This window comes from Mustelus asterias, unplaced genomic scaffold (assembly GCF_964213995.1).
Source record: "Mustelus asterias unplaced genomic scaffold, sMusAst1.hap1.1 HAP1_SCAFFOLD_2099, whole genome shotgun sequence".
NCBI classification, from domain to species: domain Eukaryota; kingdom Metazoa; phylum Chordata; class Chondrichthyes; order Carcharhiniformes; family Triakidae; genus Mustelus; species Mustelus asterias.
Genome location: NW_027592044.1, coordinates 27,849 through 49,250, shown reverse-complemented (window position 1 = coordinate 49,250; position 21,402 = coordinate 27,849). Strand labels below are relative to the sequence as shown.

Here is a 21,402-nt window from a genome sequence, read left to right as displayed (position 1 = left end):
CGACTGATGGCTGTGGGACTCCTCTGCAGTTTCAGGATTGTTGCTGACCCCGCCATCTGCGATCTCCAGCTCTGCCTCTGCATCTCCAGCAGCTTCGGTAGAACTGAGCCCAGTGGCCTGGAACCTGGCTAGGGGCCAACTGTGTCCTTGGCTCTGGGAGACCTTCGCCTGCCCGAGCCCTTGGATGTTTCCACCTACACCTGATGTACATCTGCGGCTGTGTGGTGCGCACCAGAAAATGTCCCAGAAGCATCACCACTAACATGTCCATCGAGGTGACTATATCTGTACTGGTGCATGGTGTGTGTGATGTTTGTGTCGACTGGTAGGGATCTTCCTCTGAGGTTTCTTTGGGGTTTTCCTCCTAAGGTTTCCTCAGACCTTCCCTCCGGGTCCTAAATGGGGAGGTCACAGTAGGGGCTGACTTCTGATGGCCTGGCCTCATCGAGGTTGTCTCCTGCAACGAAGGACGCATGATTCAGTGCAAGGGAGGGACAAGTATCTGGGCAGATTGCAACTTGGGTCACAGGAATAAAGTCGTCGTGGCTCTTCACTTCTGTGGCACATGCCGACCTGTCTGTCAGTCACGACTTTATCCTCGGCCTTCCCTGAGAGCTCTTTAAATGGTATCAGGAGACACAACTTGGGGACCCCACTTCTGGTCTTCCCCCGCTACCTCCTGTTTTGGGCCATCTTCTCCTATGGGGGCAAAGGGGGGATTGAAAGCGTGATGGCTGGAAGGCAACAGTGTGTTGAGAGTGGCAGCAATTGGGTGCCTCAGCGGGCAGGGGTTGTGATGGGAACTGCCAGAGTGGTTGGAAGATGGTGCTGGGGTCGGGTGCTGGAAGTCCGCGGGGTGTTAGGGAGTGGATTGATGTGGACATTTCAGGCATGAAATATGGGACTGTTGGCAGGATGGGATGGACACTCGCCCTTGCTGCTAGGCCTCGGTCCTCTGTGTCAGTGTGCGGGCACTGACGGCTGCTGCCACCATTGACCAGGCTGCATTACCAGCCCGACCTCTGGGTCTCCAATCGTCCCTGGAGAAGAAGATGGCCTTCCTCTCCTCCACGGTGTCCAGCAGCTGTCCCAACCCTCCCTCCATAAATGGTGGAACTGCTCTCCGAGGTGCTATTTTCCTGGAGTGATTGACTGTGAGTGCATTGTTGGTGTTTAAATGCAGCTCACCATTGTTAATGGCGCACAGCTGCGGCCACTTCAGGTGAGCCACATGCTTGGAACCTCCATAATGGCGTGATTCGTATGGAGGCTCTTTCATTGTGCTGAGTGTTGAAAGATTGCGATGCGTAGCGCGCCCAAGAGACCAGCACCAAACACCCCCGTTTTCTCACTGTTACGACACTTGGAATATTTTTGAGAAAATTATACCCTATATATTTCAGGCCATCGCATCAATTGTCCAGGAGAAAGATGTAATATGAGTTGGCAGTGATTAATGATGATTGAGATATAAAATATTTGATTAGGAATATCAACATCATGTTTTATAGATTTTTAATATAAAGATTTTAAACTAAGCCCTCTTCCCTAATTTTTTTAAATGATTCTCCTATTGTTGGTACAGTTTAAAAGGCTCACCTTTGTGTGCTGCATGTTTTTAAGAAAGAGGAAGATTGAGATCTGATTGCTGCAACAAGAGGATGTAGATACAAATCTGATTAAAATGTTTTAATTGTCTCTAGTTCCAGTTGAAAAGTCTTCATTCTAGTTTTCAGATAGTAACAAAACAAAGTCTGAAAGATTTTGAGAGCAAACTTTTATTTCAATTGAGTTAAGCTTTAATGTACAAGTGAGATGGAACTAAAACCCCCAGTTTCATTTATCAAACTTTTTTTAGGACACATATGCCAAATTGGATAAATCGAATACCAATCTTAGACAGACCATTGATCAGTTTGTGCAGGATCTAGAGGAAGAAAAGCAAACAAGATCACAAAACAGCAATCTGGTATGTAATAACTGTACATTTCCACTTTTATTTAAATCCACCATTAATTATGTTTATAAAATAATTGTTATAAAAAGTGTTCTCAAATGGGTGAACATTAAGAGACACAGGTCCTGCGCAGATTTAATTGCAATTTACTCTTTGCAGCTTACAGAAATCCAAGCAAATTTAACTGCCCTGCAAAATGAAGCACAGAATCTTAAAATCCAAGTTGAAGAGGTAAGAGTTAGAACATGTGATTAAATAACATTGCTATTTTTTAGTGTTATTTTAAAAAAATAACTCTCTGTCTCTGTGTTTTAAGGCTAAAAATGAATTAAAAGGAATTCAGAATAATAATTCAAGACATCAGGAATCATTCCAAACTGCACAAGAGGAAAATTATCATCTTCAGCAAAGCAAGGAACAGGTATGACTAACATTTCTCTCAAACATTTCATGTTATCTCCTACTCGTTATAAAATTTAATGCCTCATTGAACTTTGTTCCCTGAAAGATGTTTGCTGATATATTGTACAGAGTGGCAATGAGCAATGACAAATGATGTTATGGCAGTCCACTGTAGATATAGTTAAGGGGCGGCACGGTAGCACAGTGGTTAGCACTGCTGCTTCACAGCTCCAGGGTCCCGGGTTCGATTCCCGGCTCGGGTCACTGTCTGTGTGGAGTTTGCACATTCTCCTCGTGTTTGCGTGGGTTTCCTCCGGGTGCTCCGGTTTCCTCCCACAGTCCAAAGATGCGCGGGTTAGGTTGATTGGCCAGGTTAAAATTGCCAGGGATTAGCGGGTAAATATGTGGGGGTAGGGCCTGGGTGGGATTGTGGTCGGTGCGGACTCGATGGGCCGAATGGCCTCCTTCTGCACTGTAGGGTTTCTATGATTTCTTCTATGATAGTTTTTTTATAACTTTTATCAAATCTTCTTGTCTTAAAGTATTTTTTCCTGTTTGTGGTATTTTATTTTCAGATTTCTTTTCTAGGCCATCTTGTACATAAACTGTTTTCCATATAAAATGGCAGCTGATCTTCTCCAAGCCGCTCTCCATGCAGCATCTAGTGGCTAGGAGATAGAATCATAGAATCCCTACAGTGCAGAAGGAGGCCATTTGGCCCATTGAGCCCGCACCAACAACAATCCCACTCGGGCCCAATCCCCCTGACACCAAGGGGCAATTTTGCGTGACTAATCAACCTAACCCACACATCTTTGAAGATGTCGAGGTTAACTTTGCTGCCACTGTTCCCATCTTTCAATGAGGCAGTGCCTATGTCCCAGTCTACAGTTCTTGATAAATGTCCTGATTACTTTGGGAATTTGTTTTTTCGCAATTATGGTTACAAATCTGTGGCCTACATGTTCACTGCATTGTATCTTTGAACGCCCAAAATTACCACATTTTCTTCAACAGAATGTTGCTGTATATTTTCCCCTTGGTCCCATTTTACCATCTGTCTCTTTTTACCCATGGTGCTTTGTGTGTCCTCAGCTAACCTCAGAGAGCAGTTGAGAGAGATGTTCTCAACTGATCAATTAGGAAGCTAGTCTAATCCTGTGCTTTATTTTATAACTACATGGATAATCTAATCCTTAAAACTGAGATAATGATTTCTGATTATTCATACATGCAAAACATTTTATCTAATACCTGGTATGTAGAGGGTGTCTTTCAACCTATTCTCCTAATTATATTCTGTAGCTATTGCAAGAATCAGAAGGATGGAAGGAACGATACAGTGAACTTACTGAACAAATTAAATTATGTGAGAGGTCTCAGAAGGATATGCGGGGCGTTCTTGCAAATAAAGAAAATGAGGTTAAGGTAAGGTTGTGTTCCTGTCAAATTAAACAAGGGTGCAGGCATTGCTCAAAAATGTCCATTTTTAATATTTCTTTACTCCCAGGCTCTGACAAGCTGCCTCCTCAAGATGAAGTTGTGGAATCCGACTGAAGAAGATAATCCTACTAAAGGTAATAACAATGACAAAACGGATGTTAAAACTGAAAATGGGGACGCTCGGTAATTGAATCAGTGAGTTAATATCAAGACGTATCTTAATCTTATTTTTTAACATCTCTTCAATCAGACCTCACTTGAAGAGTTAAACCTGGTTGCTAATGTGTGCTCTTTCTGGATTCAGCAATAGTCTGGGAAGAGAACACGAAATAGGAGCAGGAAAAGACTATACAGCCCCTAGGGCCTGGTCCACCATTCAATAAGATCATGGCTGTCTTGGACTTCAATGTCACTTTCCCACTGTTCCCCATATCATTTATTCCCTGAGAGACCAAAGATCTCTTTTTATTGCAACCTTAAATATATTCAGTGATGGCATGTCCACCACCCTCTGAGGATGGAGAATTTCAAAGATTCACAACCTTTTGAGTGAAGAAATTTCTCCTCATTTCAAAGCTAAATGATTGACTCCTTATCCTGAAACTGTTTCCCGCTTATTATAAATTCTCCAGCAAGGGGAAACAATAGGTAGGATTCGCCGGCCAGCAGGATTCTCCCATCCCGCTGCAGTGAATGGAGATTTGGCTAATCGTCAAATTCTCTGTCCTCTCTGGTAGCGTCGGCGGGGCATGAACGTTCCATCGTTCCATCCATCCAATGTCTCTATCTACCCTGTTAAGTCCCTTCATAATCTTCAATGTTTCAATGACATCATCCTTCATTCTTCTAAAGTTCAGAGAATATAGGCCTAACTTAGCTTCATCATCAGACAACCTTCCTATCCCGGTAATCACTAGTGAACCTTCACTGTACTGTCTCCAATGCAAGTATATTCTTTCAACAAAATTCACACAGTATTCCAGGTGGGATTTCACAGGACTTCTTTATTCTTGTACTCCGGTCCTGTTGCTATAACGACCAACATGCCATTTGCTTTCTTCATTGCTTGTTCTACCTGCATATTAACATTGTAATAGCTTTTCCCAACGACTGATGACAAGCTCACTGGCCTGTAGTTCTGTTTTCTCTCTCCCTCCTTCAATACATTTACCAACTTTCAATTTGCTCAGACTATTCCAGAATCCAGGGAATTTTTGAAAATCATAACTAGTGCATCCACAATCTCTGCATCTATCTCTTTCGGAACCCAAGGATGTAATCCATCAGGTCCTGGGATTGTTTTAGTCCCTTGATTTTCTTCAGTACTTTTTTTTAATTATTTACTTTCATTTCCTCACCCATGCTAGCCCTTAAGTTACCCTATATTTCTAATATGTAACTTATGTGCTTTTCTGCTATGAATACTGATCAAATATTTTATGTCTGTGTCTTCTATTTCCTCATTCCCTATGATAATTCCTCCTCCCTCTGCTACTAAGTTAACTATTCTCTTTTTATATTACTGTATTAGCTCTTTCAATTTGTTTTTAAATTCCTGACTAGTTTACTTTCACATTTTATTTTTCCCTTTTTTATCAAACTTTTGGTGGCCTTTTGCTGGTTTCTAAAACACTCTTAATTTTCAGATTTACCACAATTCGTTGTAATATTACAAGCTTCTTCTTTTAATCTAATACTACCCTTAACCCCCTTAGTAAGCTACAGATGGATCTCAGTTTTTTTGTTGAACATTTTGAATAGTTTCTTTAAATATTTCCTACTGTTTATTTACCATCACACTTTTTAGTCTATTTACCCAATCAACCTTAGCTAACTCTCCCTTATGCATATGTAATTGGGTTTTGTTTAAGATTCTTGTTTGTGATTGTGACAGGATGTCATTTACAAACTTAGTTAGAATTCAATTATATTATGATCATTATTTCCCAGTGGATTGATTACTCCAATATTACTAATTAATCCAGCCTTATTGCACAACATTAGATCCAAATTAACTCCATCCCTAGGGTTCAACAATATATTGCTCCAGGAGAGACATAGGACGAGAGGAGACCTAATAGAGGTATATAAGATGTTGAGAGGCATAGATCGGGTGGACTCTGAGGCTTTTACCCAGGGTGGAAATGGCTGCTATGAGAGGACACAGGTTTAAGGTGCTGGGGGGTAGGTACAGGGGAAATGTTAGGGGGAAGTTTTTCACACAGAGGGTGGTGGGCGAGTGGAATCGGCTACCGTCAGTGGTGGTAGAGGCAAACTCAATAGGGTCTTTTAAGGGACTCCTGGATGAGTACATGGGACTTAATAGGATGGAGGGTTATAGGTAGGCCTAGAAGGTAGGGATATGTTCGGCACAACTTGTGGGGCCGAAGGGCCTGTTTTGTGCTGTCGTTTTTCTATGTTTCTATGAAAATGTCATGAAAGCATTCGCCAAAACTCATTTTGCAGCCCACCTTTGCCAATTTGAGTATTTTACATTGCCTGGAATATTACTGACTTACAACATCAAAGAAAGTTTATTCTTATACAAGTAATGCCGCAAATAACTTCTGAAGTTATCAGATGCCATAGATTAATTTATTAGAGGTCACACAATACCAGGTTATAGTTGCAACAGGTTTATTTGAAATCACAAGCTTTCGGAGCACTGCTCCTTCAGCAGGTGAAGGTGTCATGTGACCTCTTATCTTATCCATCCCAGTCCAACACCAGCATCTCCACATCAGATTAATCTATAGCAGTGGTATTCACCAGAAAAATAATGAAGGCCAATTAGAATATTAGAAAATTGTAATTATGCCACAAATAAAATTTTAAAAATGCTTATAGATTCATTGTAATCTATTTCTTCAAAAAGGTATCTAGGAACATTGAACAAAAATTGATTCTAAAAGATAAACACATCAATATTGTACACAATGAATGAAGTGTAGTTATTAATGTGTTTTATTACTTTTATTAATATTTCTACTGGCCTTCCCAAACCTCCCACTTGCCACCTCTCTCCAGCTCTGTGACCCGCCCGCTCGCTGCTTTGCTCCCTTCCTTGTCCTCACCAAACCTCCAGATCACCGCTCCCCCTCCACCTTGCTCGCTGCTTCCCTCTCCCACACCCTTGCTCTGGGACGGGGTGGTGAGAGGGAGGATGAGATCACGAGAAAAAGAGGGTCTGATGGGTTGAGAGTGGCAGAGTTGGGAAGAGAAGTGGAGAGCAGGAGAGAGGAGGCGAGGGAGTAGGAGGCAGCGAGCGGGAGGGACAGTGAACGAGCTGGAGGGATAGTGAGTGGAAGAGGCAGTGAGCATGAGGGAGACTTCGAGCAGGAGGACTTTATAGATGTGTTCTTGATTGTAACGAACTGTTTTAAGAGGTTTGGTGTTAAAATCAATGTCTCTCATTATGTATGATTCTGAGAAAGCCTGCCTCTTGCTTAAAAAGAAAATCTTTTTCTGTGTATATCAGAAATGTCAGAAGAAGAACAGAAGCAAAGAGTTGAAAAATTGATATATGTTGCTAAGGTAAGTTCCAATTTGCTAGGCTAATCTCCAGGTTGTATTACTTTTTCTAAAGATTCTGTACAGAATTCTGTCATTTTGGAAGCTCCATTTAAATTGCAATATATTTCAAGTCTATTATGATTGGCAGTATTCCAACTTGTTCTATACCCTTGTTCGGTGATTCAAGGGGTAAATGAATACAGGTACCAATTATTTACCATTCCTACAATATATTGCATTTTGAACAAATGCATTGGCGAGCTGCTGTATTGCTGCTTCCATTTTGTTAGCAACTAAACAAAAAATAATCCTTTATAATAATGACTGCAGCAAGGTTTATTCTTTATTCCTATTTCATTTGTAAAGCACTTTGTATAGAAAAATACCCCAGGTTCTTCACAGAAGCATAGTCAGGCACAAATGGAAGCAGAGGGTGGCATCTTGTTAAGGTGATAGTGGTCTTGGCCACTGGTGAATGGGTTAGGGCCCTATGGCACCACTTTTTGGCAAGGCCTGCCACATTTGGTTCTAGTTGGGCTCTTGATAGGCTATTAGCAGGCCTGTCTCGCCGCTCCTCTCCCCCACCAGTCAAGGACTCCAAGGGCAGACATCCCGCCGACCCCAAGAATTGTCAGCCAATCTGAGGCCAGCAGCCCTATTGAATAGCAGCAGCACCAAGGAGGTAGTGGCTTCTGCCAGTAACACCTGCCTGAGGCCTAGGATCATCACTGGATCCCAGGCCAGAGGTAAGTGACGGCAGAAGGGGTGTCATGGGGGGAGGGGAGATTGGCAGCAGGGCCTTGGGAGTAACTCTCAGCAGGTCCCCCTTCCCAATGCTGTGAGCTCAATAAGACTCCTAGTACCTTTGAGCAAGGGACCCACGTCCTCGAAAGGAACCCTGCATGGGTCTGCTTGCTCTCCTCTTTGCATGGTGAGAGCCTGCCTGCCTACCGCTGGGGTACTACCAATGGAGGGGGAATAAGGTCTGTAAGTGGGCATTAATTACCCATTTAAGGGCCTCAATTGGCAGCAGAGTGGGAAGGCCATCCACTGGCCTTTCTGCCACGGACTCAATTAGGGAAAGCAGTTGAGTTCCCACCCACCTGATTAAAGATGGCTCCCTGCCACTTGCTCAATGGCAATAAGGGAAGAGCAACATAGGCAGCATGGTGGCACAGTAGTTAGCACTGCTGCCTCACAGCACCAGGGGCCCGAGTTCAATTTCCGGCTTGGGTCATTGTCTGCGTGGAGTCTGCACGCTCTCCCCATGTCTGCATGGGTTTCCTCCGGGTGCTCCAGTTTCCTCCCACAGTCTGAAAGACATGCTGGTTGGGTGCATTGGCCATGCTAAATTCTCTCTCAGTACACTGGAACATGTGCCGGAATGTGGCGACTAGGGGATTTTCACATTGCAATGTTAATGTAAGCCTACTTGTGACACTAATAAATAAACTTTAACAGACACTGGCCTTTATAATGGCACTCTCATACCAAGAATGAATAGAAAACTTATTGAATGATACAGCATAGAAGGCAGCCATTCAGCCTATCATACTTGTGAGAATGCGAAATCTCCCTATTTAATTTGACTAATGATATCTATTGGCATAAAATTTGTAGTTTTGTTTAAAAGTAACCTTCTTAAAACTCCATTCTAACACAAAAATCTGATGTGATTGCTATCTGTTTGTGTTGTCCTTTGATTCCCAAATGTTGCTAATAATCACACTTTAAACTTGGAAAGATGAGAGCTCTTTGTTTAATATTTGCCATGCTGCCTTGCACAAAAGGACCAGTTTGTACTGGTTCTGTGACAAATCATGTGACTGTCTAGTACTGTCGTAAAATATTGGTTCCTTGGAACACTTTAACAGGGGAGACAGTGGCGTTGTGGTAATGTCGCTGGACTAGTAATCCAGAGATCAGGTAATGCTCTGGGGGCACGATTTCCAATTCCACCACTGCGGCTGGTGGAATTTGAATTAAGTTAACAAATCTGGAATATAAAGCTAGTCTCAGTGATGGTGACCATGAAGCTATCATCAATCATTGTAAAAATCCATCTGGTTGGCTGTTGTTCTTTAGGGAAGGAGATCTACCTTCCTTGCATGTGACTCTAGACTCAGAACAATGTGGTTGATTCCTTAACTGCCCTCTGAAAGAACCTAGTAAGGTTAGTTCTAGGGTAATTTAGGGATGGGCAACAAAGGCTGGCCTTGCCAGTGGCACCCACATTCCATTAAAGATAATATATTACATATAATTAGTTCCTAACTAATCAGTCCCTAGCCCTTTATAAATATTTGCAGATAATATAACAATATGTAACAGTGATGTTTCTAAGCCTTGTTTTCAAATTTTTTTTTTTAGTTAAATGCTGGCTTGAAGTCAGTGGAAGAAGAAAGAAATCAGATTCACAGCAAGTTATCTGATGAGGTCAAAGCAAAGCAAGAGCTTATGGGTAAATATAGAAGTTGCAGCAATCATTGTAGCGTATTATTATTACACCAGGAGTCAGTTGTTTTTAAGAAGCAACAAAGCTTCTTGGAACAATTGCTTTGGTACATGATGATAATTTCTAAATTTAGTGTAATAATTTTTGCTGTTCTCAGTAGCTTTAAAACATAAGCAACTGATATTTCTGTTTAAATATCTTAGCTATGAGGTGCCATTTAGTGCTCTCACTGTAATCTTGATGTCAAACAATCAGGTTAATTATGAATGAGAAAGATCATTAGATCATCAAGCTCAAAAACATCTCTGGAGCAGAAAGTCTAGAGGCGGGATTTCCCAGCCGTTCACTTCAGTGGAATTGTCTGGTCCCACTACAATGAACGGAGATTTGGCTGAGCGCCAAATTCTCTGTCCTTGCTGGCAGCAGCCACGTGGCATGAAGGGCCGGAGAATTCCGGCCTAAGTATTTTGTTTTCACTCTCTAGCCCACAGTCCATCCGCGGTGTTGATTTCTCTTTTCATGAAGAATTTTCTGAAGCAATTTTTACTTCCTGTTTCACCAGTTTGAGGTTTTCCCTCTTGTGCTACTGCCAAGATTTACTTTTCAGTAATGCTCCAGATCCACCTTTTCTACATTTTTGGTATCTCCGATACAATACTGAAATTCATCTATGAACAACCATACCCAGTTAGCCTCACAGAAAATGCTGACATAGATACAAGAGTGGATGTTGAACAATATTAGAAAATTCTGAAAAATATAGCAAAACTCCATATTGTAAGTTACTGGGTCCTAAATGGAGGCATCCTAGACTGGAGAGTCATTAATTCAACATTATTCAAGAAGAGAGAGAGAAGAATAACCTGTAGAGCAGCTAATCTGAAAACTGTTCTCAGCAAACTTCTAGAATGTGTATTTTAAGTAATATATTAAATATTTCAAATCTAGTTAATGAACCTTTAGAAATGCTTGGGATAATCAAGGCAACCAGCGTGGATTTGCTGGGGAAACAATGAGGCAATGTCTGAAGGGGGACATGTTCTCCCCATAGAAAGTTTCTCCCTCAAGAATTATTTCCTGATATACTGTGATTTTCCTGCATTATCTGGATTTGTTAAAGCCAAGTCATGTTTAACAAATTTTAAGCATTTCTTTCAAGAAGCAATTGATTGGGCAGATAAAGGGAATGCCATAAATGTGTTGTTATGGACTTTTTGAAGAGTACTTAGAACATAGAACAGTACAGCACAGAACAGGCCCTTCGGCCCACGATGTTGTGCCGAGCTTTATCTGAAACCAAGATCAAGCTATCCCACTCCCTATCATCCTGGTGTGCTCCATGTGCCTATCCAATAACCGCTTAAATGTTCCTAAAGTGTCTGACTCCACTATCACTGCAGGCAGTCCATTCCACACCCCAACCACTCTCTGCGTAAAGAACCTACCTCTGATATCCTTCCTATATCTCCCACCATGAACCCTATAGTTATGCCCCCTTGTAATAGCTCCATCCACCCGAGGAAATAGTCTTTGAACGTTCACTCTATCTATCCCCTTCATCATTTTATAAACCTCTATAAGTCTCCCCTCAGCCTCCTCCGCTCCAGAGAGAACAGCCCTAGCTCCCTCAACCTTTCCTCATAAGACCTACCCTCCAAACCAGGCAGCATCCTGGTAAATCTCCTCTGCACTCTTTCCAGCGCTTCCACATCCTTCTTATAGTGAGGTGACCAGAACTGCACACAATATTCCAAATGTGGTCTCACCAAGGTCCTGTACAGTTGCAGCATAACCCCACGGCTCTTAAACTCCAACCCCCTGTTAATAAAAGCTAACACACTATAGGCCTTCTTCACAGCTCTATCCACTTGAGTGGCAACCTTTAGAGATCTGTGGATATGGACCCCAAGATCTCTCTGTTCCTCCACAGTCTTCAGAACGCTACCTTTGACCCTGTAATCCACATTTAAATTAGTCCTACCAAAATGAATCACCTCACATTTATCAGGGTTAAACCCCATTTGCCATTTTTCAGCCCAGCTTTGCATCCTATCTACGTCTCTTTGCAGCTTACAACAGCCCTCCACCTCATCCACTACTCCACCAATCTTGGTGTCATCAGCAAATTTACTGATCCACCCTTCAGCCCCCTCCTCTAAGTCATTAATAAAAATCACAAAGAGCAGAGGTCCAAGCACTGATCCCTGCGGCACTCCACTAGCAACCTGCTTCCAGTCCGAAAAGTTTCCATCCACCACCACCCTCTGTCTTCGATCAGATAGCCAGTTACCTATCCAATCGGCCAACTTTCCCTCTATCCCACACCTCCTTACTTTCATCATAAGCTGACCATGGGGGACCTTATCAAACGCCTTACTAAAATCCATGTCTATGACATCAACTGCCCTACCTTCATCAACACACTTAGTTACCTCCTCAAACAATGCAATCAAATTTGTGAGGCACGACTTGCCCTTCACGAATCCGTGCTGACTATCCCGGATTAATCCGCATCTTTCTAAATGGTCGTAAATCCCATCCCTAAGGACCTTTTCCATCAATTTACCAACCACCGAAGTAAGACTAACCGGTCTATAATTACCAGGGTCATTTCTATTCCCTTTCTTAAACAGAGGAACAACATTCGCCACTCTCCAGTCCTCTGGCACCATCCCCGTGGACAGTGAGGACCCAAAGATCAAAGCCAAAGGCTCTGCAATCTCATCCCTTGCCTCCCAAAGAATCCTAGGATATATTTCATCAGGCCCAGGGGACTTATCGACCTTCAGTTTATTCAAAACTGCCAGTACATCCTCCCTCCGAACATCTATTTCCTCCAGCCTATTAGCCTGTAACACCTTCTCTTCCTCAAAAACATGGCCCCTCTCCTTGGTGAACACTGAAGAAAAGTATTCATTCATCACCTCGCCTATCTCTACTGACTCCATACACAAGTTCCCACTACTGTCCTTGACCGGCCCTAACCTCACCCTGGTCATACTTTTATTCCTCACTTGACAAGTTTATAGGAACGTGGATAAAAGAAATTGTTTGGCTGACCGAGTATGAGGGTCAAAGTTAATACTTGCTGCTCGTATTAGAGAAAGGTTGGAAATACTCTATGTCCATTCTTTTACCCTTTGAGTTTTTATATATATTGTACAAATTTGACAGCACAATGGTACAAGGTTTAGATGCTGTAAAGAACCTCTGGATACCGTGGACAGATGCAATTTGCCGCAGAGAAGTATGGGGTATAAATGTTGGGAGGAAAAACATGGAATGGGAGTATGCACCAGTGGAAAGAGATTGAGAGATGTAATGTACGGAGAGATTTCTCCAAAGATGTGCGGGTTAGGTGGGATTGGCCATGCTAAATTGCTCCATAGCGTCGGGAGATTAGCAGGGTAAATACCTGGGGTTATGGGGATAGGGCCTGGGTGAGATTGTGGTCGGTGCGGACTCAATGGGCCAAATGGTGGCCTCCTGCACTGTAAGGATTCTATGATTTAAGGGGTAAAATTTGGAAGTATAAATACAAATAGCCATGAAGGCCATGAGATTCATAGAGCACAGGAGCAAAGAAGTAATACATTTTCACAAGTCACTCACCAGTTAAACCGCTGTGTTCAGTTTTGGGTGCTTCAAATAGGAAAAACCTTAAAGCAAGAGACGGTGTACAGTGAAGATTCACCATCATGACATCAGGGGTGAGTGGAGAATTGAGGTACTGAAATTATTTCCACTGGAGCTAGGAAGAAATTTAATTGAATTATTTAAAATCATGAATGGTTTTGTCAACGTGATTAAGAATGTATTTCCTACAGTTAGGGAGTCATGGATGTGGGTCATCAATTTAAATTTGTTACTAATAAGAAAGATTTGGAGAAATTTCTAAAAGAAGAGGTTTTGAAGCATGAAATCTTTTGCCACAGGAAGTAGTTGATGCAGTTTCAAGGGGGAAGTGGTTAAATATATGAAGTATGGATAGAATGTAGGACAGTCAAATTATTTTAAAATTGTAATAAAGAGCAAGTGAATGGCCGCCTCCAGCAATGTAAACTTTTATGGTTCCCTGGATCTTCTGCCAAAGTAAGCATCTTTTTTTCTAATTGTGTGTGAATAGCCAGTCTCACTTGGACATCATGCACCATAGATTTTTTTTAAAGCCTTCACAAGTAGGCTTACTGCAATTAAGTTACTGTAAATTTACCCTAGTCATCACACTCCTGTTTGGGTACACCGAGGGAGAATTTAGTATGGCCAGTGCATTTAACCAGCACGTCTTTGGGACTGTGGGAGGAAACTGGAGCACCCAGAGGAAATCGACGCAGATACTGGGAGAATGTGCAGACTCCGCACAGACAGTGACCCAAGCCGGGAACCAAACCCAGATCCCTGGCGCTGTGAGGCAGCAGTGCTAAACCATTGAGCCACTGTGCCACCCTATACGGGCCCCATCCTGTTTTCTGGAAGTTTCCTTAACACATTTCTGGATTCAATATCCTTGCATTGGTGCATTGTGTGCAACTTGACCTCGTGTGTTTCCTTGTGTTGATATCTTGATTCATTTCATTTTTAATATTTGTACAATTTTCGCAATTCTCCTAAAAATTCTATTTCATGGCCAAATTGTTATGAAGGCTCTCGAGTAAAAATACTACAGAACTTACAATGTATTCATGGACAGTTTTTCTTTTATTTGGCAGAGCGAATTGAAAAACTTCAATTAGAACAAACTTCAGTACAACTTGAAACAACTCAATTTGAGACTGAATATAAAACCATTCAGCAGAAGTTGAAGATCATGACAGAATTGTACCATGAGAAAGAAATGGAGCTTCAAAGGTACAAAATTCCAACTGAGGCAGAATTTAAATGAAACCGAGTCTTGCGGGACATAGAATTATAAATGGGAATCAATTAGTCTCAGCAATTTTTTTTAAGTCTGTGTTTAGTAATGCAATGCTGACTTTGATATTTACACTTAGTCCTGACCCTAGCTGTGCCACTGGGGGAGGAATGCAGTGAAGACCAAATCCTATCCTAATATGAGAGGGAAAAATATGCCTTGACCTCACAACCACATTCTGTTCAACAGAATAATGACAACCTGATGGTCCACAGAGACATGGAAGAGAAGAAAATATTAATTAAACATTAAAATTGTGTTATTTTTCAACAATTTTTATTTAATATTATATTCAAAAGAACCAAAATATCCGTGTAATCAGTCATTCCTAACATCGGAGGCCAAGTTTCAACTTCAAAGTTTGCTCTTTTTTCAGTCACTAATTACCTCTAGTGCTGGCTGGTTAGAGTGATAGTAAAGAGGAAACCATTTTCTTAAACTGAATCCTTTTCAGAAACTGCTGAAAGCCTCCAGTGCAAATTCTTGAATCAATTGGTTGCAAGATATTAACCCATCTACTGATAGCATTAATTCCTCAGCTTGTGAGGCTTTGTTAAGGACTCTTACAACCTTACATCTTGTTAGTTTAAAGAATAAGACAAAAACAGAAAATGCTGGAAAGTTTCAGCAAGTCTGACAGCATCTGTGGAAGAGAACAGAGCCGACGAAGGGTCATCCAGACTTGATACATTAGCTTTGTTCCCTCTCCACAGATGCTGTCAGACCTGCTGAGATTTTCCAGCATTTTCTGTTCTTGTTTCAGATTTCAACATCTGCAGCAATTTGCTTTTATAAATCTATAAGGCTGTGAATAATTTCTATATATTGTGGTTATATCGTCCATAGAAATTTGACACTGGAGGAGCATCAGCGTTTGCAGAAGGAAGAGAAACTTTCTGAAGTTGATGAAAAGATTAGTCAAGCGATTGAAGAACTCAGTCTCTATAGGTGAGTGAAGTTTTCAGTTTGTTAATCAATATCTCATTAAGTGTGAGTTCAAATTTTGTTAATGTTTTGCTTTCCTTGTAGGCAACGTGCTAAAGATCTTGAAGAAGAATTAGATAAAACGATACAGTCGTATAAAAATCAAGTATGTAAATGAAAAATGGTTTGCTCTGTTTTTATCTGATTCAATAATCTGATGTTCTACTTTTCTTTATCTTCCTGCTACAATGTGTCATCACAAAGGTTGTTTACTGTTAAAATCCTTCGTACATTTTTGTCACTCCTAGACTTGATTATTCCAGTGTTCTTCTGGCTGGCATCCTGTCCTCCTGTCTCCATAAACTCCAACACATCCAAAACTCTGCTCCGGTATCCTACACCATGCAAGGGGCTGGATTTTCGGCCCCGTTCGCAAGCGGAGGCGAGGGGGAGCTAAAGTAGCCCAAGTGGCTGGCATGATAGGTCCCAGCCTACAGGCCATTTTTGCTGAAGTGGGATTTGGGGTGGCAGGACTACCTGCCCACATACAATGGGTAACCAGGCGGGCTCATTAAAAGCCACTAGAGGCCAATTCAAGGAAGACATTTGGAATTTTCACACAGAGTTTAGGTGCCTGAAGGCTTGTACCCAGCGTCAGACTACAGGCCCTCCCTATCTGGCTGGGCCCACAGCCCCTGCTCCCAGCAGTGAGGTTTCCACCATTCTATGGAGCCTGAAGGCTTGTACCCAGCGTCAGACTACAGGCCCTCCCTGTCTGGCTGGGCCCACACCCCCTGCTCCCAGCAGTGAGGTTTCCACCAGCACCGCAACCCCCTCCCCCATCAGACTGCTGGTCTGGCTGCAAAACCATTTCTAATTTATTATTTTAAAACATTTGAATCATTCTCTGTTTCTTACTTTCTGTTACATCCTGTTGTTCTGTTCAAGCTGAAAAGCTTCTGATTGGCTCGCCGGCTCTGAAAGCCCACCCACTGTCCTTAATTGGACGGCGAGCTTGTGAAAATGGCAGTGTGTGACTGGCTCACTGACCCACCTTGTCTCCCGAATGCCTCAACTTTAAAATGGTCATGTGTTTAAAATGCCTTTAACCTTCTATCTCTAACTTCCTCAAACCTTACATGAACTCTGTTCCTCCAATTCTGGTCAGTTCTTTCACTGCCCTCTCACCCTCTCTCTCTCTGTCTCTTTCCCAGCCCCACCCCTCACTGATGGTCATGCTTGTTCTAGAATTCCCTGTCTAAATCCCTCTAGCTTTCCACCTCTCCCCCACTTAAGACCCACTTTAAACCACATTCCCTTTCATTCTTTGACTTTTTATTGACTGATCTGATTATGCTTCTATGAAATATTTTTCATTTTTCTACATTTAAGATGCTAGATTAATGCAGATTGTTGTACATGCACATTACTTTGCCATTTTGGAAACAAACAAATAATATTCAACATATAATAAAGGCAAAATTCCATAGAAAGATAGTTTAGATCTGAAACATTAACTCTGTTTCTTTCTACAGGTACTGCCAGACTTGCTGAGTTTATCCAGCGTTTTCTGTGTTTATATTCAATGTATTGATTGTTAAATTGAAGTTTGGGAAACAGGATCCATTAATAATGTCTATAGATACAATTACATTGATAGATACACCCTTACTTAAAAATAGGGCTTAATTATGTTGTTTAGACAGACCTTAATTTCACAATTTTATATTTGTGTTTACAGATTGTATCTCATGAGAAAAAAGCACATGATAATTGGGTGAGTTTCAGATGTAAAATGCAGTACCATTTGTTTAAATTTCTGATGTACCAGTTTATCCTGTACAATTAAAATATCTTGCACTACAGTGACATACACTTCCTGTTCACAAACCCTTACCTCCAACATTACCACAGGAACTACACTTGAAAGGTTCTAAAGCGCTTTGTGATATGCTGAGATTATGAAGAATGTTATATCAATGCAGGTTCATTTCTTTATTTACTCTTTCTTTACTGCTATCACATTTTTTTGATCCCATATTTATGCCAACATCACTATTGTAAATGGCTACATCAATATTTCCCATTCAATTTCCCTATCTCAACTGTCACAATGTAGTTGATTGCTTTGTCTAGTAGGTGCCTCAGTGGGGCAAGTTTCTAAAGTCTCTCTCTTGCTCTGCCACCATCTTGTATATATGAAAAATCCTGAAATTAGGAAAATACTCAATTACCTATTAGTGCACAGCGCTAAACCTTTTGAGCACTGGAAAATGTTCACACAACTTTCCAAAAATAATCTCATGAGAAATATTATAAAGCAGAATCAGGCAAAAGAAAAATCACTGGAAATGTTCAAACTTGATTCTTAGAGTATGCCCGAGATAAAATTGTTTTGATGCAGAATTGCTACAGTAATTCTCATAGACTAATTTTTACAGCATCCATATTTGCAACTTTTTCAAAGATGTTTTTGTTTGTAGCTGTCAGCTCGTGAAGCTGATCGAGAGCTTGGCAATATTAAAAGAGAGAATATTCATCTTCGGCAAAAGTAAGTTTCTATTTGTTCCCAAATATTTAAGTGCAATCCAAAGATAGTTCTATATTCTCTTTGTACATAGTAACAATGTTTGTCCAACTTTTTTGACAAATGCAATATTAAAAGGAGCTCCAAACGTTTGGACATTCCCAGGTACATGTACATTTGGAGTAAGTTTTTAAGCTGGAAAATATGATTTATTTCAATAAACAAATGTTAAGTTATTTTTTTAAAAATACTTTACATTGGAAGTGCCTACAATTTATGTTTTATTTCATGAACCATATGGATGCAAATAAATATATTGATTGAAAGGGCCCCACTTTGGGATTGCACAAGCATCTGAAATACTTGAACAAGATTGAGTGCTGGAATTACCTTCAACGTTTGCACTTTTCCTCCAATTTCCTGGTGGGAGAGGTCATTAAAAACTGGTTCTATCAATAGAATAATTGATTTTTCTTTAACTTTTAGACCTGCAAAAATGTATCACGAAATTCTTTCTTTCCCAAATCTGCTGTACTTGATTCAGTCAGAAAATTAAATGGACAGGATCAGGATTCTTTGTGCAGGCCTCTGAACACCACTGTCAGCTGAAATTGGGTCAGAAACCCACACTGAGTGGGGAAACAATCACCTGAGTGTGACTTTCCCTGGGGTGGCCAATTAATATAAGAGGCAGGGCTCCCTCCCCAATTAAAGAGGAGTGGGTGGGCTCTTGAAACTGGAGGGCCAACCAAAGAGCAAGCAGGAAACAATGGCAGGTCAACAAGGGAGAGGATGTTTCAAAATAGAGGTGCTCTGACTCCAACTTTTCAAATTTAAATCAAAAATTGCTTTTTGCAAGGCCACCACAAGGAGTTGAGGAAGACACTCTACAGGGCAGTGTACAACTACTGCAGCACCCACTTAGGAAGGGTGGACCTCTAGGACTGTCTGAAGCACTGGCCCCTGGCCTACAGCTGGATGACTGTCTCCAAGCGGTAAAATTAGTCCTTGCAAACTGCCGAAACATGGAAGACTTTTTTTTTAAAAAGGGTTTAATCATTGTACTTGTTTGCATTTTGCCAAAATTATTTTAAAGGAGGAAATAAAGATTTTACTATTTCTCCACAATCCTAAATATTGAATAGATCTGTTCAATTAGCCATTCGTTTTCAGAGTTTTGTAGTAAAACTGCTAACTTGATGCACTTGATGTTTTTCCTGGCTTATATTGTACTTAATATTGCTAACCATTCACTTGAGAAAATCCTTAATTAAAATGTTGCCATTTAAAACCTGCACTGCACAAAATGTTTGCTCCCATGTTGCCACAACAAAGACACTCAGAAACAGACATTGGGTGTGATATTGTCTGACACTTAACATGAAGTTCTGTTCTAGTAATGTATAAGGGAAAATGTCTATGGTAATACTGTATGGAGATATTTATTTAGCAAAGAAATGGGTCATTTGACTCAACTATTCAAGAACTTATGGTCCACATGAGCCTCCTCTCGCCTTGTTTCTTTTAACCCATCAGCATATCTATTGCTTTTTGATTCCTTTCCCCTGATGCATTTATCGAGCCTCCCTTTAAATACATTTATGCTATTCAACTCAACTATTTCCAAATGGTAGCAAGTTCCACATTATAACCATTCTCTGCATAGAGGTTTATTAGTAACTAGCTTATGTTTATGACCCTTAGTTTTGGACTCCTCCACAAGTGAAAACAGCTTTCCTACTTCTGCCCTGTCAAATTCCACAAAAATTTTAAAGACCTTAATTGGTCATCACTGTATCTTCTCTGTGCAAGAGAAAAAGGCCTCAGCCTGGTCAGTAAGATCATTATAAACTCAGTTCTGAAATCATCTTTGAATTTTTTTGTACCTTCTTCCAGAGAAAAGTTCTGTAGAAGGCATCTGGTTACAGATTGCAATTGTAAAGTATAAAAAAAGGGGGTGAATTTTACCGTCCTGCCTGCCACAGGAATCAGAGCAGGCAAGGGGCGGACCATGGAACCCCTCAGCTGGGGTTTTCTAGTTTTGGGGCAAGAGAAGCCAGAAACTCCTGCCCATGGTCACCAAAAAGTGTTCAGCAAATGTGTAGATTTAGGATAATTTGACAGTTACTGTGGCACAGCAGTTAATACTGCTGCCTCACAGCACCAGAGACCTGGGTTCGATTCCCACCTTGGGTCACTGTCTGTGTGGAGTTTGCATGTTCTCGCTGTGTCTGCGTGGGTTTCTTCTGGGTGTTTCAGTTTCCTCCCACAGTCCAAAGATGTGCAGGTCAGGTGCATTGGCCATGCAAAATTGCCCCTTAGTGTCCTGGGATGCGTAGGTTAGAGGGATTAGTGGGATAAATATGTGGGATTATGGGGATAGGGCCTAGGTTGGATTGTTGTCACTGCAGTCCCAATGAGCTGAATGGCCTCCTTCTGCACTGTAGGGATTCTATGGTTTCAGTAGAAAACATTTCGCTATAATTACTGCAGAATCTAAATCCCTTTGCTGTGCTTTTGCCCACTTTTCATTGGGGTCTGCATTTATACCCAACATCCTCCCGATGCTGTGACAGTAAAACTCTGACAACTGATTGTAAATGGAAAAGGCCGACTTTCCAATAGAATAAAAAGCAATCCCTGTGCTAGTTTTAGGTGTGAAAGTAATTTTGTTCATTTTGCAGGATAACTGAAGCGGAATTCAAAATTGACATAGCATTGAAGGATCCACTTTTAAATGATATATCTGGAAGGCCAACCTTATTAAGTTCTTCAACATTTGTCCCACCATACAGAGGTACTGCAATCTTTTTCATTGTTTTCAGGACATCTTGTATGACAGTAACATTCATATGCATCTAATCACATAGATTAAGGTTAACATTTTGAGGGACACTTTTTCTTTAGTTGTATATTTCTGAGCCTTTAGTTCTGTGAGAATGAGCTTATTTGTTACACTATGCTTCAATTGCTTACATAGGCTTTAATTTTTTTTTTAAACTTTGATTTCATGATTGGAAATTAGAGATGTTTTGTTCTGTGTGTATTGCAGGAAGAAGTTCTCCATATGGTCCTTCTCCAGTGGGTCGGCCTGGCTCTGAACCTGTGGGTTTTTTATCACCTCCATTAGTAGATGGACCCTTAAGGTTTTCACCTTTGTTTCCTGGAAGACCAGATTTCAAAAGTAACGTAATCTCTTGTAACAGTTTAGATTAAGCACTAAGCAGTGAGGTTGTGATCTTTGTTGTTAGCTTTCTGAATAGTAATGT

At 41.1% G+C, this 21,402-nt stretch overlaps 1 protein-coding gene across 1 annotated transcript in view; it reads left to right on the top strand.

The window, feature by feature from the left end:
• The window catches only part of mia2 (MIA SH3 domain ER export factor 2), a 47,988-nt gene that overhangs the window by 15,538 nt on the left and 11,048 nt on the right, over positions 1 to 21,402 (top strand). The window contains exons 6-19 of the mRNA XM_078207159.1: positions 1,859 to 1,969; positions 2,117 to 2,188; positions 2,274 to 2,378; positions 3,665 to 3,787; positions 3,870 to 3,936; positions 7,281 to 7,336; positions 9,686 to 9,776; positions 14,480 to 14,618; positions 15,529 to 15,630; positions 15,712 to 15,772; positions 17,348 to 17,383; positions 18,090 to 18,157; positions 20,818 to 20,930; positions 21,186 to 21,317. Coding sequence (XP_078063285.1) covers positions 1,859 to 1,969; positions 2,117 to 2,188; positions 2,274 to 2,378; positions 3,665 to 3,787; positions 3,870 to 3,936; positions 7,281 to 7,336; positions 9,686 to 9,776; positions 14,480 to 14,618; positions 15,529 to 15,630; positions 15,712 to 15,772; positions 17,348 to 17,383; positions 18,090 to 18,157; positions 20,818 to 20,930; positions 21,186 to 21,317 — 1,276 coding nt within the window. The remainder of the gene's footprint in view (positions 1 to 1,858; positions 1,970 to 2,116; positions 2,189 to 2,273; positions 2,379 to 3,664; positions 3,788 to 3,869; positions 3,937 to 7,280; positions 7,337 to 9,685; positions 9,777 to 14,479; positions 14,619 to 15,528; positions 15,631 to 15,711; positions 15,773 to 17,347; positions 17,384 to 18,089; positions 18,158 to 20,817; positions 20,931 to 21,185; positions 21,318 to 21,402) is intronic.